Source organism: Ochotona princeps, chromosome Y (genome assembly GCF_030435755.1).
Source record: "Ochotona princeps isolate mOchPri1 chromosome Y, mOchPri1.hap1, whole genome shotgun sequence".
Taxonomy (NCBI): Eukaryota; Metazoa; Chordata; class Mammalia; order Lagomorpha; family Ochotonidae; genus Ochotona; species Ochotona princeps.
Window position 1 is genome coordinate 11,785,997 of NC_080866.1, and position 22,312 is coordinate 11,808,308.

The following is a 22,312-nucleotide window of genomic DNA, read 5'->3' on the forward strand; positions in this document are numbered from 1 at the left end:
TGGTTTATTTCCCTTAGCATTATGGTTTCCAGTTTGGCCCAAATACAAATGAGAGCTTTGCTGCGTACATTATTCTTGGTTGGCAGTTGTTTCGTTTTAGAATTTGAGAGTTTTTACCCCATTCTCACCTTGCTTGCAGCGTTTCTTCTGATAGGTCGGCTGTGATTCTGATTTGCCTTCCTCTGAAATTAATCTTATCCTTTTTTCTTACTTGTCTTAGAATAGTTTCCTTGTATTCACTTGAAGGTAGCTTGAGGACCACAGGTCTGGGTGAGCATCTGTTTGGATCGAATCTGCTGGGGGTTCTTTGTCCTTCCTGGATTTGTGCTGGATTTATATTTCCTGTGTTCTGGAAGTTCTCCTGTATTATCTCATTGAGCACATTTTGCAAACCTGTCTCCTTTTCCATTCCTTCAGGAAGGCCTATTATTCTAATATTTGACTTTTTGAGGTTGTCTTTCATTTCCTGTATGGACCTATTGGCTTTCTCTAGATTTGTCTCCACCTGTTTGATGAGCTGCTGCCTTTCATTCTGATTGTCTTCCAGTTCTGATATTCTGTCCTCTGCTGTGTTCATTCTGTTGGTTAGGCTTTCAATTTTGTGTTCTATATCAAGGATTCCCTTTTTGACTTGATTTATTTCTGCAGTGACATGGGTTTCGAATACCTTGGACACTTCCCAGCACTTCTCACTGTCTCTGATGTATTTCATCACTAGTTTCTTAAAGTCCTTATCTGGTATTTCATCTATGTCTTCATCTTGCATCTCAGATATTGAGATTAGTTTTTGGCTGTATTAGGAGGGAGTGCTTGATCTTTCCTCTGGGTCATTTTTCTGATACTTCTCCTCATTGTGTTTTTGCTTCTTGTTGTTTTGGGATTTTAGTGTCTGACTTGTTTGTCCACAGCCGTTGCCCTCAGTGCTGTAATCTGTAGGAGGTGTGATCTAGCTGCTGCTGTATGGGGTGCTGGCATAAGCGTTATATTTCTTACTCTATTGGGGAGAGCAGGTGATGGTGTGGTTGTTGTTGGGTTGCTTCGTTTGTGCCTGGGTTTATATTTCTGCCACCTGGCTCCGTTGCAGCTAGTTGGTTAGGAGTTGTCCTACGTGCACCACCACCTCTGAGGCTCCAGCTGAGTAGAGCAGTGGGTGCTGCCTGAGTCACCAGCTGCATGCTGCTCAGAGTTTGTAATCTACAGCCCTGAGCTGGGTCAGAAGGCTTTGTGGGCCAGCCCTAGTGCCAGGCCCCTTCCGCTGCAGCACCCTCTCAAAGGCGTTGCCCCACTGAGGACTTCTGCCTCAGTGCCAAGCCGATACACTCCTTCAGGGCTTAAGATTAGCACCGCAAGTGCCTCTGCTGCTCGAAACTTGAAATCCCCAACCCCGGGCTGGGTTCGAAATTTCTGCGGTCCTCAGCACCACCAAACTCTGCTCTCCGGAATTCCCACTCAGAAGTGCTGCTCCACTGAGAGGTGCAACACCGCTTCCCGCCACAGGGCAGGCAGACTTTTCTGAGCGGGCTGCCACTGGGAGAGCCTGTCAGGTCAATTCCGTTGAGCCGGCTCTGGTTTGGGGTCTCCAGCTGAGCCTGGCAGGGCGTACTGCCTGAGTCACCAGCTACTTGCTGTTCAGGGTCTGTAGATCACAGCCCCGAGCTGGGCCAGGAGGCTTTGTGGGCCAGCCCTAGTGTTGGGCCCCTCCCCCTACAGCTCCCATTCCAAGGCGTTGCCCCACTGAGATTCACTGCCGAGCCGCACCTCGGCTCTGGGTCACAAGCCTAGCACAGGGGGGGTTTCTGCCTCAGTGCCAAGCCGAGATTCTCCTTCAGGACTTGAAGTGAGCACAGAGGAGGACTCTGATGCTTGAAACTTGAAATCCCCAACCCCAGGCTGGGTGGGAAATTTCTGCTGGCCTCAGCGCTGCCAAACTTTGCTCTCCAGAATTCCCACTCAGAAGCGCTGCTCCGCTGAAAGGTGCAACACCGCCTTCGGCCACTGGCAGACAGGCTTTTTTGAGCGGGCTCCTGCTGGGAGAACCTGTCTGGCCCATTCCACTGAGCAGGTTCTGGTTTGGCCTCTCCAGCTGAGCCCAGCAGAGGATTCTGCCTGAGGCAGTGGCTGTTCACTGCTTCAAATTCACAGCCCTGGCACCTATATGAAGCTACTTTCTCAGTTGCACTTTCTCAATGGTGGAAGCGGAGCCCTGAGAGGCACAGAGCTCTGAGGGGCGTGCAGCCGTGCCCCTATTAATTTGCTCCTCTGCCCAGGTTGTGAGGTTCTGCTGAGTGTTGCCTAGCCTCTGGAGCTCAGGCTGAGCCCAGCTAAAGGATCCACTGGATTCTCTAGCAGCCAGTCCAGTGTTCGGAGCTGATATGGGGATTTCTGAGCCCCAGTTCCACAGCACAGTTCCAGTTCCCTCTGCACTCTCTCAAAGCTGCTAAACAGTTGGGAGGAACGCTTCTGGGAAATCTCCCCTGCTTGTCCTCCACTTCTGCAGGGGATGATGACCCCTATGATCAGTCCAGTAGCCTCCTCTTGGGGCTCCTGCCCGCCAGTGGAATGGTGCTCCTGTCGGTGTGGGCGCCTATCCTTCCAGCCACCTCTGTTTTACCTGGGACGATTGAGACTCTGCCTCCTTACCCCTGGCTGGGATCGTGACTCACCAGGTTTCTTGCTGCATGCTGTATTTTCTTTCCCACTTTTTGTGGCTGTTCCTTCACGCTGTGTATATCTTCTTGCTTTAGTGAACTCCAGTGACCTTCCCGCTCTTCTCCCTACAATTTTGGTTTACCTGGCGTGTTTCTCTGCTGGATTGGTTCCCCTCTTTCCCTACTCCACCCTACACCAGCTTTCTGCGATAGGCCATCTTTTTCCTATCCCCCACCCCGATGATTTCCTACCTAACAATTCCACTATACTTTCCTGTGAACTCTAGTAGTAGTCTTATGGTAGTCTGTATTCCCTTGTGCAGATAATAGTTTGATGTGCCCCAATATTCTCCTGACTTCCTCTCTTACACTTTGTATCCACTTGATATTTATTTCTTTGATTAAAATATCCAGGATTCTATTTACTAACTGGAATGAAAGCGTGCATTTTCCTTGTCCCAGGATACTAGCATGTATCTACAGATTTTTCCCTATTCAATCTGATATTGAGCTATGTGTGTTGAAAGCATTGCTCATTTTGAGAAACATTGTTCATTTCCAACTTTGCTTTATGTTTTCAGCACAAAAGCCTATTATATTACAACCAATGTTTTTCCTGGGTCTATTGAGTTAAGCAATGCTTTCATTCGTTTAATAGGTTGTAGTCTTGTGTAATATTTATTGATCTTATATAGGAATAATCGCTGCACAACTTTCATACATTCTCTAAGTGGGTAGTGTTCTTAGTGAGATGAGGGATATGATTAGCTAGCATTTGTTGAGAATTTCTTTTGATTAAGGTTTATGTGGCATTAAGAGAGCATTTATTAGTTACTTTTCTGATTATCAATATAGGTGTGAGCTTATCTTATTCATTTTTTTGTTGCAAGTTGTGACTTGCTGTGTTGTTACATTCATTCACTTCCAGGCATGTTTCAGTTTTCTTTTGATATCTGCCATGGCCAGTTATTCTTCCTGGAGCATGTTATTGCAGTTCTCTTTCTTTGCACACTTCCTACAGTTTCATTAACTGTTGATTCCTTTTCATTTAATGGTGGTCACAAAGTAAACATTCTACAATTCAGTTTTCACAGTCTTAGGTATCTTTTTCCATAGTATATACTATTTCTCTGGTTTTTGATGTGTGTGTGTGTGTGTGTGTGTGTGTGTGTGTGATGAACCTGAAATATCTAAATGTTTGACTATAGTTGTATTGAATCCTTTGTGCTACTTTGCATGTATTAAGAAATGCTTTAAATAAGGTGGTGCCATGATGTTGGTCCATATATACCTTCTAAAAGTATTTCTCTATATTGAATATTGCATTATCTTTTACTGAAACACATCTTCGTTTCTTGTATGATTTTTTTCTGATATCTGAATGACTGATGTCCGTTTTTCTCCATTGACATGGAATTTGTCTACCACTCTTTCACTCTGTATCTGTGTATTTCCATTGGTGAGTTGCAATACTTAGAGACAGCAAATGGACTGTCTTATTATTTAATACATTAGGTAAGTATAATCTTTCAGTTTAAGACTGCAAAGGCCATTTGCATATGGGTTTATTATTGAAAACTAACAATCTGATATTATCATTTTTCCATAAGCATTTCAGTACCTAATTTGTGTCCTTTGCACATTGATCAGGGAGAATTTCTTCTCACATTCTTCTCGCAAAATGATTGTAATTCTGCATTGTTGAGTGCAGCACTTGGTTAATTATTACTTGTGTCAGAATAGGTACTGGTCATTTCCTCAAGTTGCTGATCATTTTGGATTATTGTCCTACCTGATTTTCGTTGTGTTTTCTTTTTGCATTCAACTGGCTGCCATAGATGTGGGGTGTAATTTTTGAGCTGGATTTTGTTTTTTCCAGAATCTAAGTAATGAAGGGGAAAGATGACAGTCTAAGGTGCAGACAGGTTTAACTGAAGGAGAATCATTAGTGAGGGTGAATCACAAAGGGCAGATTCCAGGAAAAGAAATCTGGCCAAGAGCAGTGGAATACCTGGAATCCCCTGCATACAGCAGAAGTGACAAGAGCACAACAGCACAGCAGAAATCAGATATACATGTGGCAGTCAACAAACAGGCATGCCATCCAAACTCCAGGGATAGTCAAAACGTCAGCAGCAGCCAGGTTAGAGATGAAATTCACTGGGAGCTTAGGAATTGAAGACAGAAAGAGAATGGTCATTCTCTTGATGCGCTTGACTGGATATGAGCAGTCACAGATGGAAAAGGTCATTTGGTATATTTGGCATGCACCTTACATCGTTTGGTTTCACTTTTGTTAGTTTATATCATTATTCAGGTGTTTATAAATTTTACCCAACTTCATTCCAGTGTGTCTTGTGTGATAATCTCTACTACACAGATGCCTTTCTCTCTGGAATGTTTCATCATTACTGTTAAAATTTCTACAAGTGCTCTCTATTTTATGCTATTTGTATATATATACAAAGGTATGTAAACATAGACAAAGCTGTGTTTCTTACCCATTTCTTAACCTATTTCCTATTGAATTTCACTATTTTCATCTCATACATTCAAAAATCTTTGGAATTTGAGTTTTGTGTTTTAGTAGTATAATGCATTTGCTGTGGTCAAGACATAAAATGGCATATGGAGAGAAGTGCACTAGGCTGATAAGATGGGTGCCTATGATACTTGAGAACAGTCTTCCTTCAGTATCCACAGGGGCTGTTTGACCTTGAGATTTCAAAGTGTGAGGCAGAAAACTGGAGTATGATTTGAGTAACTGTGTAGGAGTCATTGTGTGGTGCAGAGACACAGCGTAGACTTGTAAGCTGATTCACTATGTGTGGGCACTAGTTCAGGGTTGTTAGCGTGTGCACCACAGAACAAGAGATACCACTAATAGAAAAAGCATTCATGAAATTGAAGATTATGACCGATGTATCAGCGAGTGTTGTCTTAAGGGTTGCAATATCACTTTAAATGGGCACCTTCACTATCCATCGTCAGGACCCATGCTATAGGATCAATTCTTGCAGAGATTCAAAGTGCTGTATCCGAACTCAACTAGCTGCACAATCTGAATTCAAATTGAACTGTACGACTTAGTACTACGTTCTTCTAACAATAATTTGTTGTAACCCATGAAATATGTGAAAATCAAATACACAATATTATTTGCACATGTCGTAAGATCCAGTGAAAATCAGTGAAAGTTTGCATTCTGCAAGAGATACAAATGAGACAAAGAAAGATTCACCAGTGGCTTTTATATGACAGACACAAACAGAGATAAAAAAAGAAAGATGTAATTTGTCTAATGGCAAATTAGTCGCACACTAAATATCGCCAGATGCTTATTTTGAATGGTAACTGATCTCTAAGCCATTAACTTCTGGACAGAACACATTTCTAGTGTCTTCCTTTCGAATAATTCTGTTGTGATGGTAGAATGAATACTCTTTTGCAGGATTGTTTAGTAACTTAGTGAGGCTCCATAGGTAATGTTGAGTTGTTATTCATATTCTTTAAAACCCTGCCAAGATACAAAACATAAAATTATTGTCCAAGTTATAATTTGTGTGTTATCCACGTTAGATTCAGGTGGCAAAAGAGTCCCAGGAGCTTTCATATGCTTGTTTGATAATATACTGTCATGATTTTGCAGTCTGTATCATGTGGATCCCTTACTTTTTCAGTATTATTTTTCAGTAAGTAGTGTAGGATTTTGCAGTATAAATCACATGGATCCCTTAAGTGATAAGTGGAATTTTCAAGTGCTTTGATTTGCAGAAAGAAACTACTTTCCTCCATTTAACATTTAGGGGATGAGTAAAGCAGGGCTGGCTTAGAACAGTACATGTGGAATGTGTATAGTTACTTCTCACTTTCTCGGTAATAAAGACAATAGACAGATTGTGGAAGTTTTCACCATGACTTTCAAATTAGTAAATATTAAATACTAAGAAAATCTCTTCCTCTTGCAAAATTTAATTCTTTTCAGTCACTGTTGTCTTTTGCTGTAAGATCTCTTTGTGAAAAATTTCTTCATTGCCATTAAATATCCTTCATTCTCATCCCACATCCCTATTTCAATTTGGGTCTGCCTATTACTTGGACATTTCATATAAAGAAAACCCTCATCTTTCACGTCCTGCTGCTCTATTTCTGAGTCAGATCCCTGCTAACGAGCATGGGAAGGCAGCAGATGATGACTCAAGCCCTTGTGTCCTTAAATCCACATGAGAGAACTGCAAGGAGCTCCGGGCCCCCAGTCTCCTTACTGCTCAGCTCTGGACATTGCAGTGATTTGGGGAATGAAGCAGTACTTCAGAGACATCTCTGGCTTTCAAATAAGTAAGTTACACTTTAGAAACAAAAAAAAACACTTTACATTCAACACTGAAAAAGACAAATGAAAAAGAGAAAAAAAAAATATCTAAACAGCTACTCAATTACAAGGTTTGCAGCTTTCCAGGAAAGACACAAAGCAACACTCAACATCCTTTCATAAGGAAAAGATACACAGAAAATACAGCAGTAATGCACACCAATCAAAAGAGTCAAGAGCACGCCTAACACAAATTAAAACTTCAATAAAGCATGACAGAAATAGAAATTCTCACTCATTGCTGGTGGAACATGTAATAGTTTGCTGGTTTGGAAGAATATTAAGCAGTTTTTCCCAATGTTAACCTGAGTCTCAGCATATTCTCTAGCACTTCGGAAACCATAAATCATAAAGCTAGAAAAATAGCTTTGAAGATGGCTATCCAAATAACATTAAAATGTGGTAGAATTGAATTCATACACCAAACAACATGAGAAATTGCAATACCCTTCAATAGATGGGAAAATGACAAAATCTTTTTAGTGGTTGTGTAGTGTTCTGTGGAGTAGATGTTCCACATTTTCTGTTAGATGTGCTAAAGAAAGAAAATACCAAGTAAGTACAAACAGACCTTCATTATGCAAAGAGAAGTCTGTTCCTGGGCCTATCTCTTGTGGTGGAGGAATGCACAAGAGAAGAGAGGGTCTCAAGTGTGAAAGACAAGCAGGGTAATGGAGACAACGGTTTTATACCCCCACTGACATGGGCGCTGGCATCAGCCCTGCTTGAGCTCTGATAGGAGAGGGCATGTTGGTCTTTGTCAAGCATCGGCCTGTACATGGCATTGGCAGCCTTCAGGGAGTGCCAGATCTCTGACAGAGCTCACTGTGGTGTCCACCCATTTTCTGTAACCAGATAATTAGGTCATGTAGAGCTTTTTGCTTTTTGCTTTTGTTTGTGTGTTTGTTATTCAGGTGAACTAGCATTTTCCTAATCTTGAGCACTGAGTGAACATAGAAATCAACTCGCAGACATGCAGGTAATGCATCTTAGGAATCTGCATTAAGGAAAAGAACCTACCAACCAGAATGGCAATGGCAAAAGAGAGAAGAAAAGACAGAGGCACTATGAATGTTACTGAAGACTCTCCAGCAAAGGAGCAAAAGCCTCTACTACCCACAAAGATAACTGAGGAAGACAAGAGAGAGCTCATTATAAAATGCCTGACCAACAATGAGAAGGACATACAAGAGTTCAAGGAATTTAAGGAATATGTTATACAGGAAATAATGGAAATGTATTAAAATAAGAACACAGTGGAGCAAATTAAAAGTAAAGTGGAGAGTATCAAAAATAGAAAGAATGAAGCAGAAGAAAGAATGTTAGAATTGGAAGATGTTTTCTGTTACCATGAAGAAATAATAATAAAAAAAAAACCTGGAAGCAGAGATGGGTCAAGCTAAAACAAGTATTCAATAATTAAAAGACATGATTAAAAGGCCCAACATGAGAGTTATGGGAGTTCCAGAAGGCACAGAAGGAGAAGTTGGGATTCAAGCTGTATTTAATGAAATGATAAAGGGAAACTAACCTAATCTGGAGACAGAATTGGAAAACAATATACAGGAGGGTCACCAAACTCTCAACAGGGTTGATTAAAAATGAACTTCACACCAATACATGAAAATCGTGCTCTCTTCATTTGAACAAAAAGGAAAAAATCCTTAAGTGTTCACCTTTAAAGAAATGAAGTGACCTATACAGGAAGCACAATCAATCAATCAGCACAGCTGACCTCACAGGGCAAACACTACAGGCCAGAAGAGAATGGAATGACATATTCCAGATTCTAAAAGCAAACAAGTTCAGCCCAGAATAATGTACCCTGTAAAGTTTGTCTTTGTCTTTGAAAATGAAATAAAATTCTTCCACAATAAAGAAAAACTTCAAGAATTTGCCTCTTCTATACATGCCCCACAAATGATACTCAAAGAAGTTCCCATGAAAGTCAAAAAGGGAAAGCAACTACAAAATGCAAAAGCAAATGTGGAGAACATCCCACTAAAAGGCTAACAGAAGACTCACTCAAGCAACAACCCATCGCTAAAATGACAGGACCAAACTGCCCCTTACCATAATAACGCTGAGCTTAAATGGCTTAAACTCATCAGTCAAATGGCATAAATTAGAGGACCAGATCAAAAAACAAAATACATCAATCTGCTGCTGACAAGAGACACATCTCACCAACAAAGATCAGAGGCAATTGAAAGTGAAAGGATGGGAGAAAATATTGTAAGTGAATCATAAGGAAAAATGCGCAGGGGTAGCCATTCTTGTGTCCGACGACATAGGTTTTGATGTGAAGAACATTAAAGACATAAAGATGGACAACACATAATGATCCAAGAATCCATTCGGCAAGAAGATCATCATAACAAATGTATATGTGCCAAATGCCAAAGCATCTAGCTATGTGAAACAAATATTAATGGCTTTAATGGAAGAAACAGACTCCAAGATGATCATAGTGGGGGATCTTAATACCCCATTAGCATCAATGAACAGATCAAGGAGACAGAAACTAAGGAAAGAAATAGCAGAACTCAACCAAACTTTAAAGCAAATGGACTTAGCTTATATCTCTCAAACAATCCATCATACAGACAGAGAATAAGCCTTTTTTTTATTCAGAGCATGGAACTGTCTCCAGAATTGACCATGTTTCATGCCACAAAATAAGCCTCGGCAAATTTTAAAAATTAAACTTATACCAAGAATCTTCTCAGACAATCTTCGACTGAAGCTAGAAACTAAGAATTCAAAACACCAAACAAGACTTGCTAACACATGCACACTAAATAATATGTTACTAAATGAGTATTTGGTTAGTGAGGAAATCAAAGGGAAATCAATGTGTTGCTAAGAGAAAAGTTCATTTCAATCAGTGCTTATGTCAAGAAACTAGAAAAGCATCAAATAGATCGTCTAACCTTACAGTTCAAGAAGCTAGAAAAACAACAGCAACTCAATCCTGATATTAGAAGCAAGACAAAAAAAAAAAAACACAACAAAATAAGGGAAGGAATAAACAAACAAGAGATAAAAGAACTAGACATAAGACAATGAATCAAAGAGCTGGTTCTTTGAGAAACTTAACAAAACAGACTCCCCACTAGCCCATCAGGAACTATTACAAGCAACTATATGCAGCAAATCACAAGATCTAAAAGAGATGGATAGATCTTTGGACGCATACAATCCAACAAAACTGAATCAAGAAGCAATTAACAACCTAAGTAGACCTATCCCATTGCATTGAAATTGCGTCAGTAATTAAAGCCCTTCCAACCAAGAAATGTCCTATACCAGATGGCTTTACTGTTGAACTCTAACAAATGTTTCAAGATGAACTTTCCTCAATTCTCCACAAGATTTTCCAAATAATAGAAACAGAGGCAAATCTTCCAAACTCTTTCTATGAATCCAATATCACTTTAACACCAAAGCCAGAGAGAGAAACAACAGAAAAAGAGAACTACAGACCGATATCCTTGATGAACATAGATTCAGAGATCCTCAACAAAATGCTAGCCAACCAGATCCAACGACACATCAGATCATTCACCTGGACCATATGGGATGGTTCAACATCCACAAATCAATAAATATGATACAGCACATACACAAATTAAAAATAAAAACCATATGATCTTCTCAACAGATGCAAAGAAGGCATTGGATAAAATCCAACACACTTCATGCTGAAACTCCTAAGTAAGGCAGACATAGAAGGAACATTCCACAACACAATCAAAGCAATATACGAGAAAACCAATGCCAGCATCATACTAAATGGAGAAAGATTGGAAACCTATCCACTACAATCAAGAATTAGACAGGGATGACATCTGTCACCACTACTCTTCACCATAGTATTGGAAGTCCTTACCAGAGCCATCAGGCAAGAAAGAACAGAATTAAAGGAATCCAAACTGGAAATGAGGAACTGAAATTGTTGCTACTTGAAGACTACATGATTCTTTACATACGAGAACCAAAGACTCAGTCAAGAGACTGTTGGAACTCATTAGAGATTTTGGCAGACTAACAGGATACACAAATACTGAGCACAAGTCAATGGTACTGTGTACGCAAACAATTTCAAGGCTGAGAGAGAAATAGTAAGTACAGATCCCTTTAACATAGAAGAGAGCAACCTTAAATGCCTTAAATGGGACTACATCAAACTAAAAAATTTCTGTGCAGCAAAGGAGACAATTATCAAAGGGAGGAAGTAACCAACAGAAACAGAGAAATATTTGCACACCACACAAGTGATAGGAGACTAATATCCAGGATTTACAAATGGCTACAGAATCCCAGAGACAATAAAAAGCAAACAAGCAAACAAGCCTGTAAAGAAATGGGCAAAGGATTGAGCAGACATTTTTCAATAGAACAGACTCAAATGGCTAACTGACATATAAAAAGATACTCAGGCTCTCAAGGCATCGGAGTGATCTAATTGAAAGCCATGTTGAAGTACCAGCTAACTCCAGTGAGACTGGCCTACACTCAGAACTCAAGTAACAATACCTGCTGGCAAAGATGTGGAGAGAAAAGTAGTCTCCTTCACTGCTGGTGGCAGTGTAGGCTAATGCAACCATTGTGGAAATCAGTATAGAGAGTGCTGGGAGAATTGTAAACAAGTCTGCCATATGATACAGTTCTCCTGCTCCTACGAATATACCCAATAGGGATGAAATTTGTATATGTGAAGGGGATCTATAGGCCTATATTTGCAGAAGCAAAATCTACACTGGCAAAGACATGGAAACAATCCAGATGTGCTCCCAAAGAAGAACAGTTAAAGAAGCTGTGCTGCTTCTACTCCATGAAATAGTATTTTCTATTAAGAAGAACAAAATTATGCCATTTACAACCAGGTGGTCCCAAGGAGAGTCCATTATGCTCAGTCAAATATATCAATCCCAGAAGAGCAAATACATAGTTCTCATTAATATTAAGAAACCATCATGGAAAGTATAACTTCAATGACCTGATCCATACTGGTTTTTATGTGTTTGTTAGTTTGTTAGTTTTTGACTATTTTATTTATATTTTTTTGCTGCATCCCATCTTTTAATGTTTTAGAACTCAGTTACATTTATCCCAGATACATTCTTTTCCTGACTGGACAATAAGATGCTGGACTCAATGATTGGTATATGCTTGCAAATGGGGGAATCTCAACTGAACTTGAACTGTGGTTATGCAACAAGGTGTAAGAATGCACCATGGTTGGAGGGTTTGGGGAGTGGTGAGGAGAATGCAAGTACCTATGAAACTGTGTCACATAATACAATATAATAAACGAATCAAAATTAGTAAATAAATAAAAAAGCCATCATGGAAAGTATAACTTCAGTGACCTGATCCATACTGGGTTTTATTTGTTTGTTAGTTTGTTAGTTTTGACTGTTTTATTTATTTATTTATTTATTTTTGTTGCATCCCATCTTTTGATGTTTTAGATTTCAGTTTCATTATCCCAAATACATTCTTTCCTTTATTTGAATTCCTCACTGCCTCGTGGATTACATGGTGGCATCATTTTTCCCAAGAGACTTATTTTTGATAAAGATTGGTTAATTTTTATTGCAAAGTCAGATATACAAAGAGGAGCAGAGATATTGAGGAAGATCTTCCGTCTGATGATTCATTCCCCAAGTGAGTTCAAGGGCCAATGCTGTACTGATCCAGAGCCAGGAGCCAGGAACCTCCTCCATGTCTCCCACATGGGTGCAGGATCCCAAAGTTTTGGGCTATGCTTGACTGCTTTTGCAGGCCACAAACAGGGAGCTGGATGGAAGTGGAGCTGCCGGAATTAGAACCGTTGGTCATATGAGATCCCGGGCACACTCACGGTGAGGACTTTAGCCCCTAGGCCACGCTGCTGGGCCATAAGAGACTTTCGCGGTTTTTTTGTTTGTTTGTTTGTTGGTTGGTTTGTTTTGTCACACTTGTGTTGTTTAATCAGTGGTGGTTTTTTCATGGTGTTGTAATTGCTGTGGTGATTCCTGGTTGCTGTTATTCTAATTCATACCAGTATTTGACTTTGTTTTATGGCTTCTCATTTATGGAAATGAGGGGAACAATGCAACATTCATTCCTGCCTTTAAACAAAAGGTGGGCTCTCAATAAAATTGTTGGAAATATGTAGACAATGGGTTGCTGAACTGTTTGACATTGTCTGCACGAGCAATGCTTGGGCACACTTCAATAAGAGACTGATGCAATTATGACATAATTATGGAATTATGGGGAAGCTTTTGTTGTGCTGTGTGGTAGAATCCCAGTCTATACAATATTGAACCACAAAATTCAAAAATTTCAAAAAATATATACAAAAAAGCAAAAGAATCAGCTAATGAGAAGTACAATGCTCAAGAGTAAAAGCAGAGACCAAATCACAACATAGATAACTGAAGACTCCCCTGCCAAGGAAGAAAAGCCTTTAGCTTCCTCCGTGATAACTGAAGACTACATTGAGAAAATGGGCCTACAGAATGACAGTGGCAGAAGAATAATCTCAGAGTTCAAAGATATTTCTTATTACAATGGGAAAACAATTAAAAGGTGGAAGCAGAGCTGGATAAAGCTATAAAAGGAGAAAAGGTATTTAAGAAGTAAGACACACTATTAAAAGGCCCACATAGAAGAGTTATAGAAATCCTAGAAGGTGCAGAAAGAGAAGTTCTGCTTAAAAATGCACTCAATGGGCCAAGCAGCATGTGCTAACAGCTGGGTTCCTCATCTTGGTGGCGCCCGGGGTCCCGTGTGGGTGCTGGTTCTAATCCTGGCAGCTCCACATCCCATTCGGCTCTCTGCTTGTGGCATGGGTAAGCAGTCGAACACAGTCCAAAGTTCTGGGATCCTGCACCCATGTGGGAGACCCAGAAGAAACACCTGGCTCCTGGCTATGGATTGACTCAGCTCCAGTTGTTGCACTCACTTGTGAAGTGAATCATCGGACGAAAGATCTTCCTCTCTGTCTCTCTTCCTCTCTGTATATGTGACTTTGTAACAAAAATAAATAAATCTTTATCAAAGAAATGAATTCAATGGGCCTGGCATGGTAGTCTAGCGTTCAGAATCATCATTTTTCATGCATCAAGAACTCATAGGACACTAGTTCTAATACACACGACCTGACTTACCCTACAGCTCCTGGCTTGTGTCCTTGGAAAACAGTGAAGGATGGCCCAAACCATGCTATGCTGTACCCAGACTGGAGACCTAGAAGAGGCTCCTGGCTCCTGTTTTCAAATCAACTCAGCTTCTGCCATCACTGATGCTTGGGAAGTGAGTCAACAGGCAGAAGATCTTCCTCTGACTCTCCTGCTCTATATATTTGACTTCCCAATAAACATAAAATAAATCTATTTTAAACAACAAATTCAATGAAATAACAAATGAGAAATTTCATAAACTGCAGAAAGAATAGACATTAACATCAAGAAAGGGCACAGAACACCCTACAGGTGTTTTGATCAAAACTAATCTTGACCACAATGCAAGATAATCAAGCTCTAGTCAATGGAACACAAAGAAGAAATCCTTCAATGCAGTAGAGAAAAAAAAAAAGATCAATTGACATATAGAGGAAGTACAATTAAATTCATAGCTGATCTCTCACAGGAGACTATAGGCCAGAAGAGAATGGTGTGATATATTACAAATTCTGAAAGCAAAGATTGTGAGTTCAGGAAACATCTCAGCAAAACTTTCCTTTGTCATCTTCTCCTAGTTCATCTTCTCCTAGTTTTGGATTTTTATTTATTTTCATTTTTGGTGATTTTTTACATAGGCGATTAGGATGAATAGGGTCAAGGGCTACAGGACAATGGGTGAGATCACAATTTCCACGTTCTCTCTTTTTTTTTTTTTTTATTGCTGAATCTGCAGGAAGGGAGTAGTCAAGGAGAGAAGTCACATTCAGCCTCCTTTATTGACAAGGCAGATAAACAGAGAGGAGGAAAGACAGAGATCTTCTGTTCAATGATTCAGTCTCAAAGTGACCACAATGCCCAGATCTGAGCTGACCTGAAACCAGGAGCCAGGAGCTTCTTCTAGGTCTCCCATGTGCATGCAGGGTCCCAAGGCTTTAGGCCATGTTCGACTGCTTCCCAGGCCACATACAGGGTGCTGGATGGGAAGTGAAGTGGACCACTGGGATTAGAGCCAGCACCCATATGAGATCCTGGCCTGTGCAAGTGAGGACTCTAGGCTACCATGCTGGGCCTGGCTTTGTTTTGTAAAAATGAAGATTCTTCCACAGTAAAGGAAAAAGAATATGCCTTGACTGCTCTCCATGAGCCAGCATGCGGGTGGAGCAGTGGGCAGGCATTCCAAAACCAGGGTGTCTTTGGGAGGAAGAAATGTCTTTGCTTTCACAATATGCCTTATACACAAATCGTCTGGCTCCAATTCTATGAAATCTGTGAGATTGTTCAGTGCACAGCTGTTATCTAAGAGGAAGGAAACTTACAACTGACAGTTCAATCATAACATGCACTTTGCCCCCATGGCGATTTTCTGGTTTCATGGCCCCTACAGAGATAAGCATCAGGATTATTTAGAAGGAGGAGCAAGTGCATGGAAAGAAGCTGCATGGAAATGGAAGCCAAGGAAAAGAAGGGAAATAAGTAGCAAAAAGAAATAGTGTTGGCCTATGCAGAGGGAACCTGCTTTGCAGAGACTGAAAGGAGCATGTGTAGTTCTTGTCCACGTTGGAGGATGTTCCTGGTACTCAGTGACGTGCCTTGGGAGAACACAGTCATCTCCATGCTGCAGCCTCATGCAATTAAAATGTGACAGTTCTCCTCAGCATTCTCATTCTGCAAAATCATTCTGGTACTGGGTCTGTGAGCTGATGTTTACCTAATAGAATGAATTGCCTAGCGAAATGATTCTATCAATGAATACATGATTGTCCCATGACTTACTTTAGGGTGGAGATAGAACGTTGTAGTAGTGGGAGGTGGGGCGCAGCCTCATTCCATGACTGTTCGGAGAATTTCCGCCTCACTCACCTTTTGCTTCCCAAATCACTGAACCCTAATCTTCTTTGGCCATCAGCCTCTGTCACCCACACCAAGATTCAAAAACTCTACAATTCCCCACCTACGTAGCCCTTTGAGAATAGCTAGCAAGATGAATGAGTGTATTAAAGGAACTGCCTGAGAAGAGAATATTGAACACCAACCTATGAAAAAAAAGGTCCTGGATCCATGATAATGTGGTGATTGCCAAGTGAAATATTCCGTATTACACAGAACACTGAATCCTACAGATGACACTACTATTACATATGATTGTATTAAACGTTACAAAGGAAAAAGCCAGACTTTGATGAAAGTGTGAATGGATGTCTAGATGGGTCCAGAGGCAAGGTCCAAACCTCAACAGTTTAAGAAGAAATTCCCTAATCAAATATTTAAACTGAACTTCAAAGGATCAATGAGTACCAGATGAATAACAGCTGCTCTAGTGGTTAAGACACTGGTGGAGGGGTCAGCACTGTGGCCACTACCTGTACCTTAACCTGTACTTTAAGCCATTACCTGTGATGCCCACATCCTGCATGAGCATGGGTTGGAGTCCTGGCTGCTCTACCTCTGATCCATTTCAAATAAATATTGGTAACAAAAAATCATTTAGACATCACACTCCGTGTCAGAGTTCCTTCAGTATGACACAGAATGAATCATCCAGACAGAAAGCCAATAAACCTAAATTCAAGTCAAATCATGCTATCCAGCAGATGGGCTTCACAGACAGTTTGCATAATATTTGACCTAATATCTACAAACTACACACTCTTCTCATCAGCATTTGGAACCTTTTCAGAATTAGACCACGTATCATGCTCCAAATCGAGTCTCAGCAAAAGTCAAAAGTATTTTCTCACCCTAACCATTGAAAAGCTGCCATGTAATACTGTCCAAAGCTTCTCTGGGTAGCCAAATGAGTACTGCTTCCCAAGCCCTTGCACGACCTGAGAAATTCTCCACTTAGACCTGGAACTGGCACCAACTCATCTGTAGTTCTGTGCAGCCCATCCTGGGAGCCACTGGTGTCCCTGTACTGGGTGTAGCATTTGTGTAGATGGATTCATAATTGTAGTGTGTCTACCCATGACTGGTCAGGCCCTGGAACTTTGGACCTTTTCTCACTGTTTCTCCCCAGCCCCATCAGACACAATATGAATACTCTAAACTCAGATACGCCCAGCCAGCAAATGTTACTGGGGTCCTTGCAGTCTCAGGAGCATCGGCTTCTCCTATAATTAGCACATAGGAGAGAAACACACATGAATATGTGTTACTCATGATCATAGGCACATACATACATATGTCATTACAATTCCCTGACATGCACACAGGTGCACATTTCCATGACACCCACATAGTCATGCAAACACCTACATGTAAGTGCACCATACATCTGTTGGTCTTCAACCCTGAGGATATAGAGCCTGGAAACAGCAGGTGGAATATGCCATTTCTTGCAACAATATCAGAGCCAAAGTCAAAGAGAGGCCATCATGCTTCACTGGAGATAAGATTCCTCTCCTAAACCCAGTGTCTGTTTAACAACAGGTTTCTCTCCCACAGTCTGTGAACAGATCCGCCTTTCATATACTCATAAGAAATACAGGTTTACAGCTCCATGAAGTCTTAAGGAAACCTGATCTAGAACCTCTGTCTTAAACAGTAATAGCAGTGGTGGCATGTAACTTGGTCTTCAGGTGTGTATGCAGACAACATTCATTAGCATGAAGAAAACAGGTTGGTGGAAGATGTGTCTAAGGGTCACAAGTCAACATCCCCCAAAAATCTCAGCAACACTCCTCTGATTCTCTAAGTCATTTCTCATGAAAGTGGAAACGTGCTTAAACATTTCTTCAGTCTGTATTGTTGGAGAAATTCATGACTTTAATGTCTCAAGACTTCTCTGAACTAAAGGCTGCTGGCTTGTGTTGGCTGTTAGATGATTTTATCTCTCTTTCACTCTCCTTCTCCACAAACACGCTGCTTCCTCCCACATGTGTTCTCTAGTACGCTGATGAGTGTAGTCTCAACCACACTCCCTGAAAGCATATGGCTTCTACCTTCTGTGTCCTCTGGTGTGTGATGAAATGTAACTTCTGTGTGAAAACCCTCCTACACTCCCTTCAAATTGAGAGCTTCTCCCTTGTGAGTCTCTTGGTGCCTGGTGAGGTGTGATTTTTGTGTGAAGCATTGCCTGCATTATTTACACTCATTGGGTTTCTTCCCAGTTTGCAAACTCTCTGGTGACAGATAATAATCTGTGACATATCACTGATGCCCTACAAACAATTGCCATACTCAGTCCCTACTCTGGGAATGCTACCTCTCACAGAAGATTTGAATGCTTCCTCTGCATTCACTGCCTAGCCTCTTGTGGGATCATCCTCTTTTTCTCACTCTCACTCGAGGCCTCCACTGACTTTTGGGTGGAGGCTGGAAGAAAAAAAGAATGGCCCTTATTTCTCCCTCTGTTTTTTTGTTTTTGAAATGGGTTTGGAATTTTTATGGACCTCTCGTCCTTGACTGTGTCATGGCATCTATGTGGATCAGATGGTGCCCATCCCCTTGAGAATGGTTCCCTGGTTACAGGAGCTGTCTTGCAGATGTTTCTGAGAAGTCCTAAGAGCAGGAACTAAGGATGGCATGTTGAATGAGGGACTTGTGACTGAAGACGACAAGCGAGCATAGGTAACCAGGATGGATCTCGGACTACATTGTGTCTTCTAAAATAAGATGGTTTGAGGTTAGCACAGATACAGACAAGCAGCCTGGCTACCTGCTTTCACTTGGGTTAAGCCTGTCCTACTATTTGTTCCTCATGTACTAGCAACAGCTGGAATCCACCAAGTGATCCTGTGTGGTATGTCAATTATCTTCTTTTTATTTAATTTCTATGACAGCTTTAGAAATCCAAAAGTTCTGTATCAGCAGACATTTTCACAAATGAACCGGTCCAATGCAACCCAACTACCATTCTGTAGTTTCACTCTTAGACTTCCTTCATAGCTTAGACCTCAGGGACCTCTACCACATCTGTTGAGGATGTCCTCTTCATTCATGTTTCCCTGTACTTCTCTGTCCCCCAAAGCCTTCACTTGGATCCCTGGCACTTTGTCTGAAAAGTTACTTGAGGCTATCTTTTTGTGTTGAAAAGAACTCTGATAACTCAGGGTAGAATTTCCTTCTTGACACTCTTTATGAACAGGAAGAGCTCTATGAACGAAGAAGCCACACAACAGGAGATCCACAATTTTGGAAGACACATTTTGTTTAAGATGAGAACCTATGAGTAGATCTGTGTTTCTCAATCCAAAATAAGTGCAACTTGATGTTTTGTGTTACTGCTCTGGCTAGGCAAGGGACAGTAATGCCTGTTTCTGAGTCTGAGACAACCTAACTACCACTGCCTCATGCCTACGCCAAGGATTGCTTTTCCTCCCTGTCACACAAATCATGTGAAAGACTATCGTCAGGTGTCATGCCTCTCTGTATTGACCAATCTCAGCGTTTGCCTATTTTCCATGCATTGGACCTTCCCACTTCAAAGATTACTCCATCCATTGACTGACTAGCTCTCTAACCCCAATTTCAGATACCCACTGCCCTCTGATAGATTTACACATAAGACTCTATCAACCTCAGTGAGATGACCCAAATCTCCACAAGAGTCTTTTTTACTCAGGAAAATCTAGACGGGGGAAAACAGCGTGGTGGTGAGGTGCGTTAAGCTTCAGACTGAAGTGCTGCCAGCTTGTATATATGATTGCTGGACTCCTAGCTATGCTGCTTCTGATCAACCCCCCTTAGAGTACATCTGGGAAAACAGCAGACTATGGCCTTAGTTTGTAGATGCCACTATGTGGGAAACCTGAAAGAAATTCTTTGGCCCTGACCTAAATCTGGTCCAGCCCTTGTTGTTGGGGCTATTTGGGAAATGAGCCAGCAGATAATGGATTTCTCTCTTCCCTGTTTGTAGCTTTTCAAGTAAATAGAAAGGTCTTTCTAAAGAGGCAAACAGACATGAAAACCAGACCTATTGTGAAACACTTGGCTGTGCTCATACTCATATTTCACTCAATTGTATTATTCAGCAAATCTCCATTTCCATGGACAGTCTTAAGCACAAAATTCACATGACAACATCCCATTGAAACAATGACTAAATAGAAACATATGGCTTTTTTTTTTGGAGGGGCCGGGGAGCATGGAGAAAATGTAAAATAAACTGTTCATGATCCAGAGGGAACTTCCATAGTAGAAGAGCTGCAAAGTGACCAAGACCTTGTTTTTTGTGTTGGGCCCTCTCCAAAGGGGGTGTTGTGGGATACATTTGTGCACCAAGTATTTAACAAATAAAAGAACTAAATGAAAACGGTATCAATTGTTCCCAGGTGTCAAAGACATAAAAATGGGTCAGGATTTGGTTACACTGGTTTAAGTCACTGACTATGACACTAGTATGCCGTAGAAGCATTAGATTGAGCTCTGGTTGCTCCATGTTCAATCTCCTGTGTGTTACTGTACCCAGGGAAAGAGCACAAGATGGTTCAAGTGCTGAAATACATGGGAGACCTAGATGCATTCCAGACTCCTGGCTCAAGCCAGAGATAGTTTTGGCAGATGCAGCATTAAATCTAATTGCATTTATATATGTATATATACATATATATACATATATATTATATTACATATTTATATATATCATATGCAGATACATGATTGGTGTAGAGACAGAGAGAAAATCTTCTGTCTTTTGATTCACTCCCCAGTGGCCAAAATAACCAGAGATGTGTCCATTCAAATTCTTGAGCCAGGAACTTCTTCCAGGGTCCCCCATGTGGGGATAGGATCCCAAGGCTTGAAGCCATCCTCACGTGCTTTCCCAGACCACAAACAGGATTCTGGAAGGGATTTGGAGCAGTCAGGACATGAACCGGTGTCCATATGGGATCCCAGCATGTCCGAGGTGAGGACTTTAGCCATAGGATGCCATACTATGCCCTAGTGCAGCTTTTGGGGAATAAAACAGTAGGTGGTGATCTCTCCTTTCTATCTCTCTCTCTCTATCTCTGTGCTTGAGTCTCTTATAACTCTTCCTTTTATTTGATAAGTAATTCTTTGTTTTTGCTAAATGGAAATCACATTTGAATTGAACTTTGGCAGCACTTACAATACATTTGACTCCTTAGAGTTGAATCACAAATATTCCCAAGGGGACTCCTTTGCTTATTTCAACACAACAGTGCTACTTACCTCTCACTGTTGTGAGCTCTTCCTTTTTCTTCCCTTCTTTTTCTTCTCGTTGCTTCCCTTGATACCCAGCTTCTGGCCATACTCATCCCCATACCATATTAGCAGCTCACAGCCTGGTTTGATGACCTGGCAGGTGTGGTAAAATATCTGCCTATGGTACTGGAAGGCCACCAAATTCTGCTCCTCATCATTGCGGGCACAGTTCACATACCTGGGGTGGAGATAAATGCTGAGTTTGCATGCTCTGTCACGTTTAAATCTCATGTGTTCTGTAATAGCCTCCACCCTGCTTGAATCACAATTCTACAAGAGCTCTCCCTGCAAACATATACCTCTCTCATGAGATCACTGAATTCCCAGGTGCAAGTTGTAGATACAGTGTTCATTGTGATAAGTATGCTTTCTTCCTTCCTTCCTCACTAGTCATCCTCAAAACCCAAGCCCACCTTACTCCCACCTTGACTGCCATGAAGCACACAGAGTTTCCCTAAACTCCAAATTTCATTCAGTTTTCTGCTACAGAATTGGATGAGTGGACACACTCCTTACATCTAGCTTTCCACACATGCTCCACAACTCAGCTTTCCCAAAGGCAATCCTTTGGAGTCCTTTCTCTTGGATCTTTCTCCTGGATCTTGGGAGTCCAAGATCCAGATCCAGAAATGTAGAGGAGTCTTCATTGTTTCTTATCCTCTCACAAAATTGCTCACAGAAACCCTTGTCCAGATACAGCTTCCTTCTCTCATCCACATCCCAGGTTTGGTTTTGTTTTGCTTAATTGATAAAGTGTAGTGTTTTATTTTTATTTGAGAGGCAGAGAAGCATAGAGGACAAGGGGAAAAAGACAGAGATGCCAGGAGAATGGGTGGAATGGGGACACAGAAAGGACACAGTGGCAGGCAGGAGCTTCAACCAGGTCTTCCACATGGGCACAGAGGTCAAAGATTGAGGACATTCTCTAAAACTTACCTGGATGCATG

The 22,312-nt window shown here is 41.1% G+C and overlaps 1 protein-coding gene across 1 annotated transcript in view; it reads right to left on the minus strand.

Annotated features, from left to right (window-relative positions):
* The window catches only part of LOC131478722 (histone-lysine N-methyltransferase PRDM7-like), a gene marked incomplete at its 5' end in the record, with an annotated part of 208,141 nt that overhangs the window by 68,354 nt on the left and 117,475 nt on the right, over positions 1 to 22,312 (minus strand). The window contains 1 exon segment of the mRNA XM_058659297.1: positions 21,396 to 21,543. Within this exon segment, the coding sequence (XP_058515280.1) occupies positions 21,396 to 21,543 (148 nt within the window).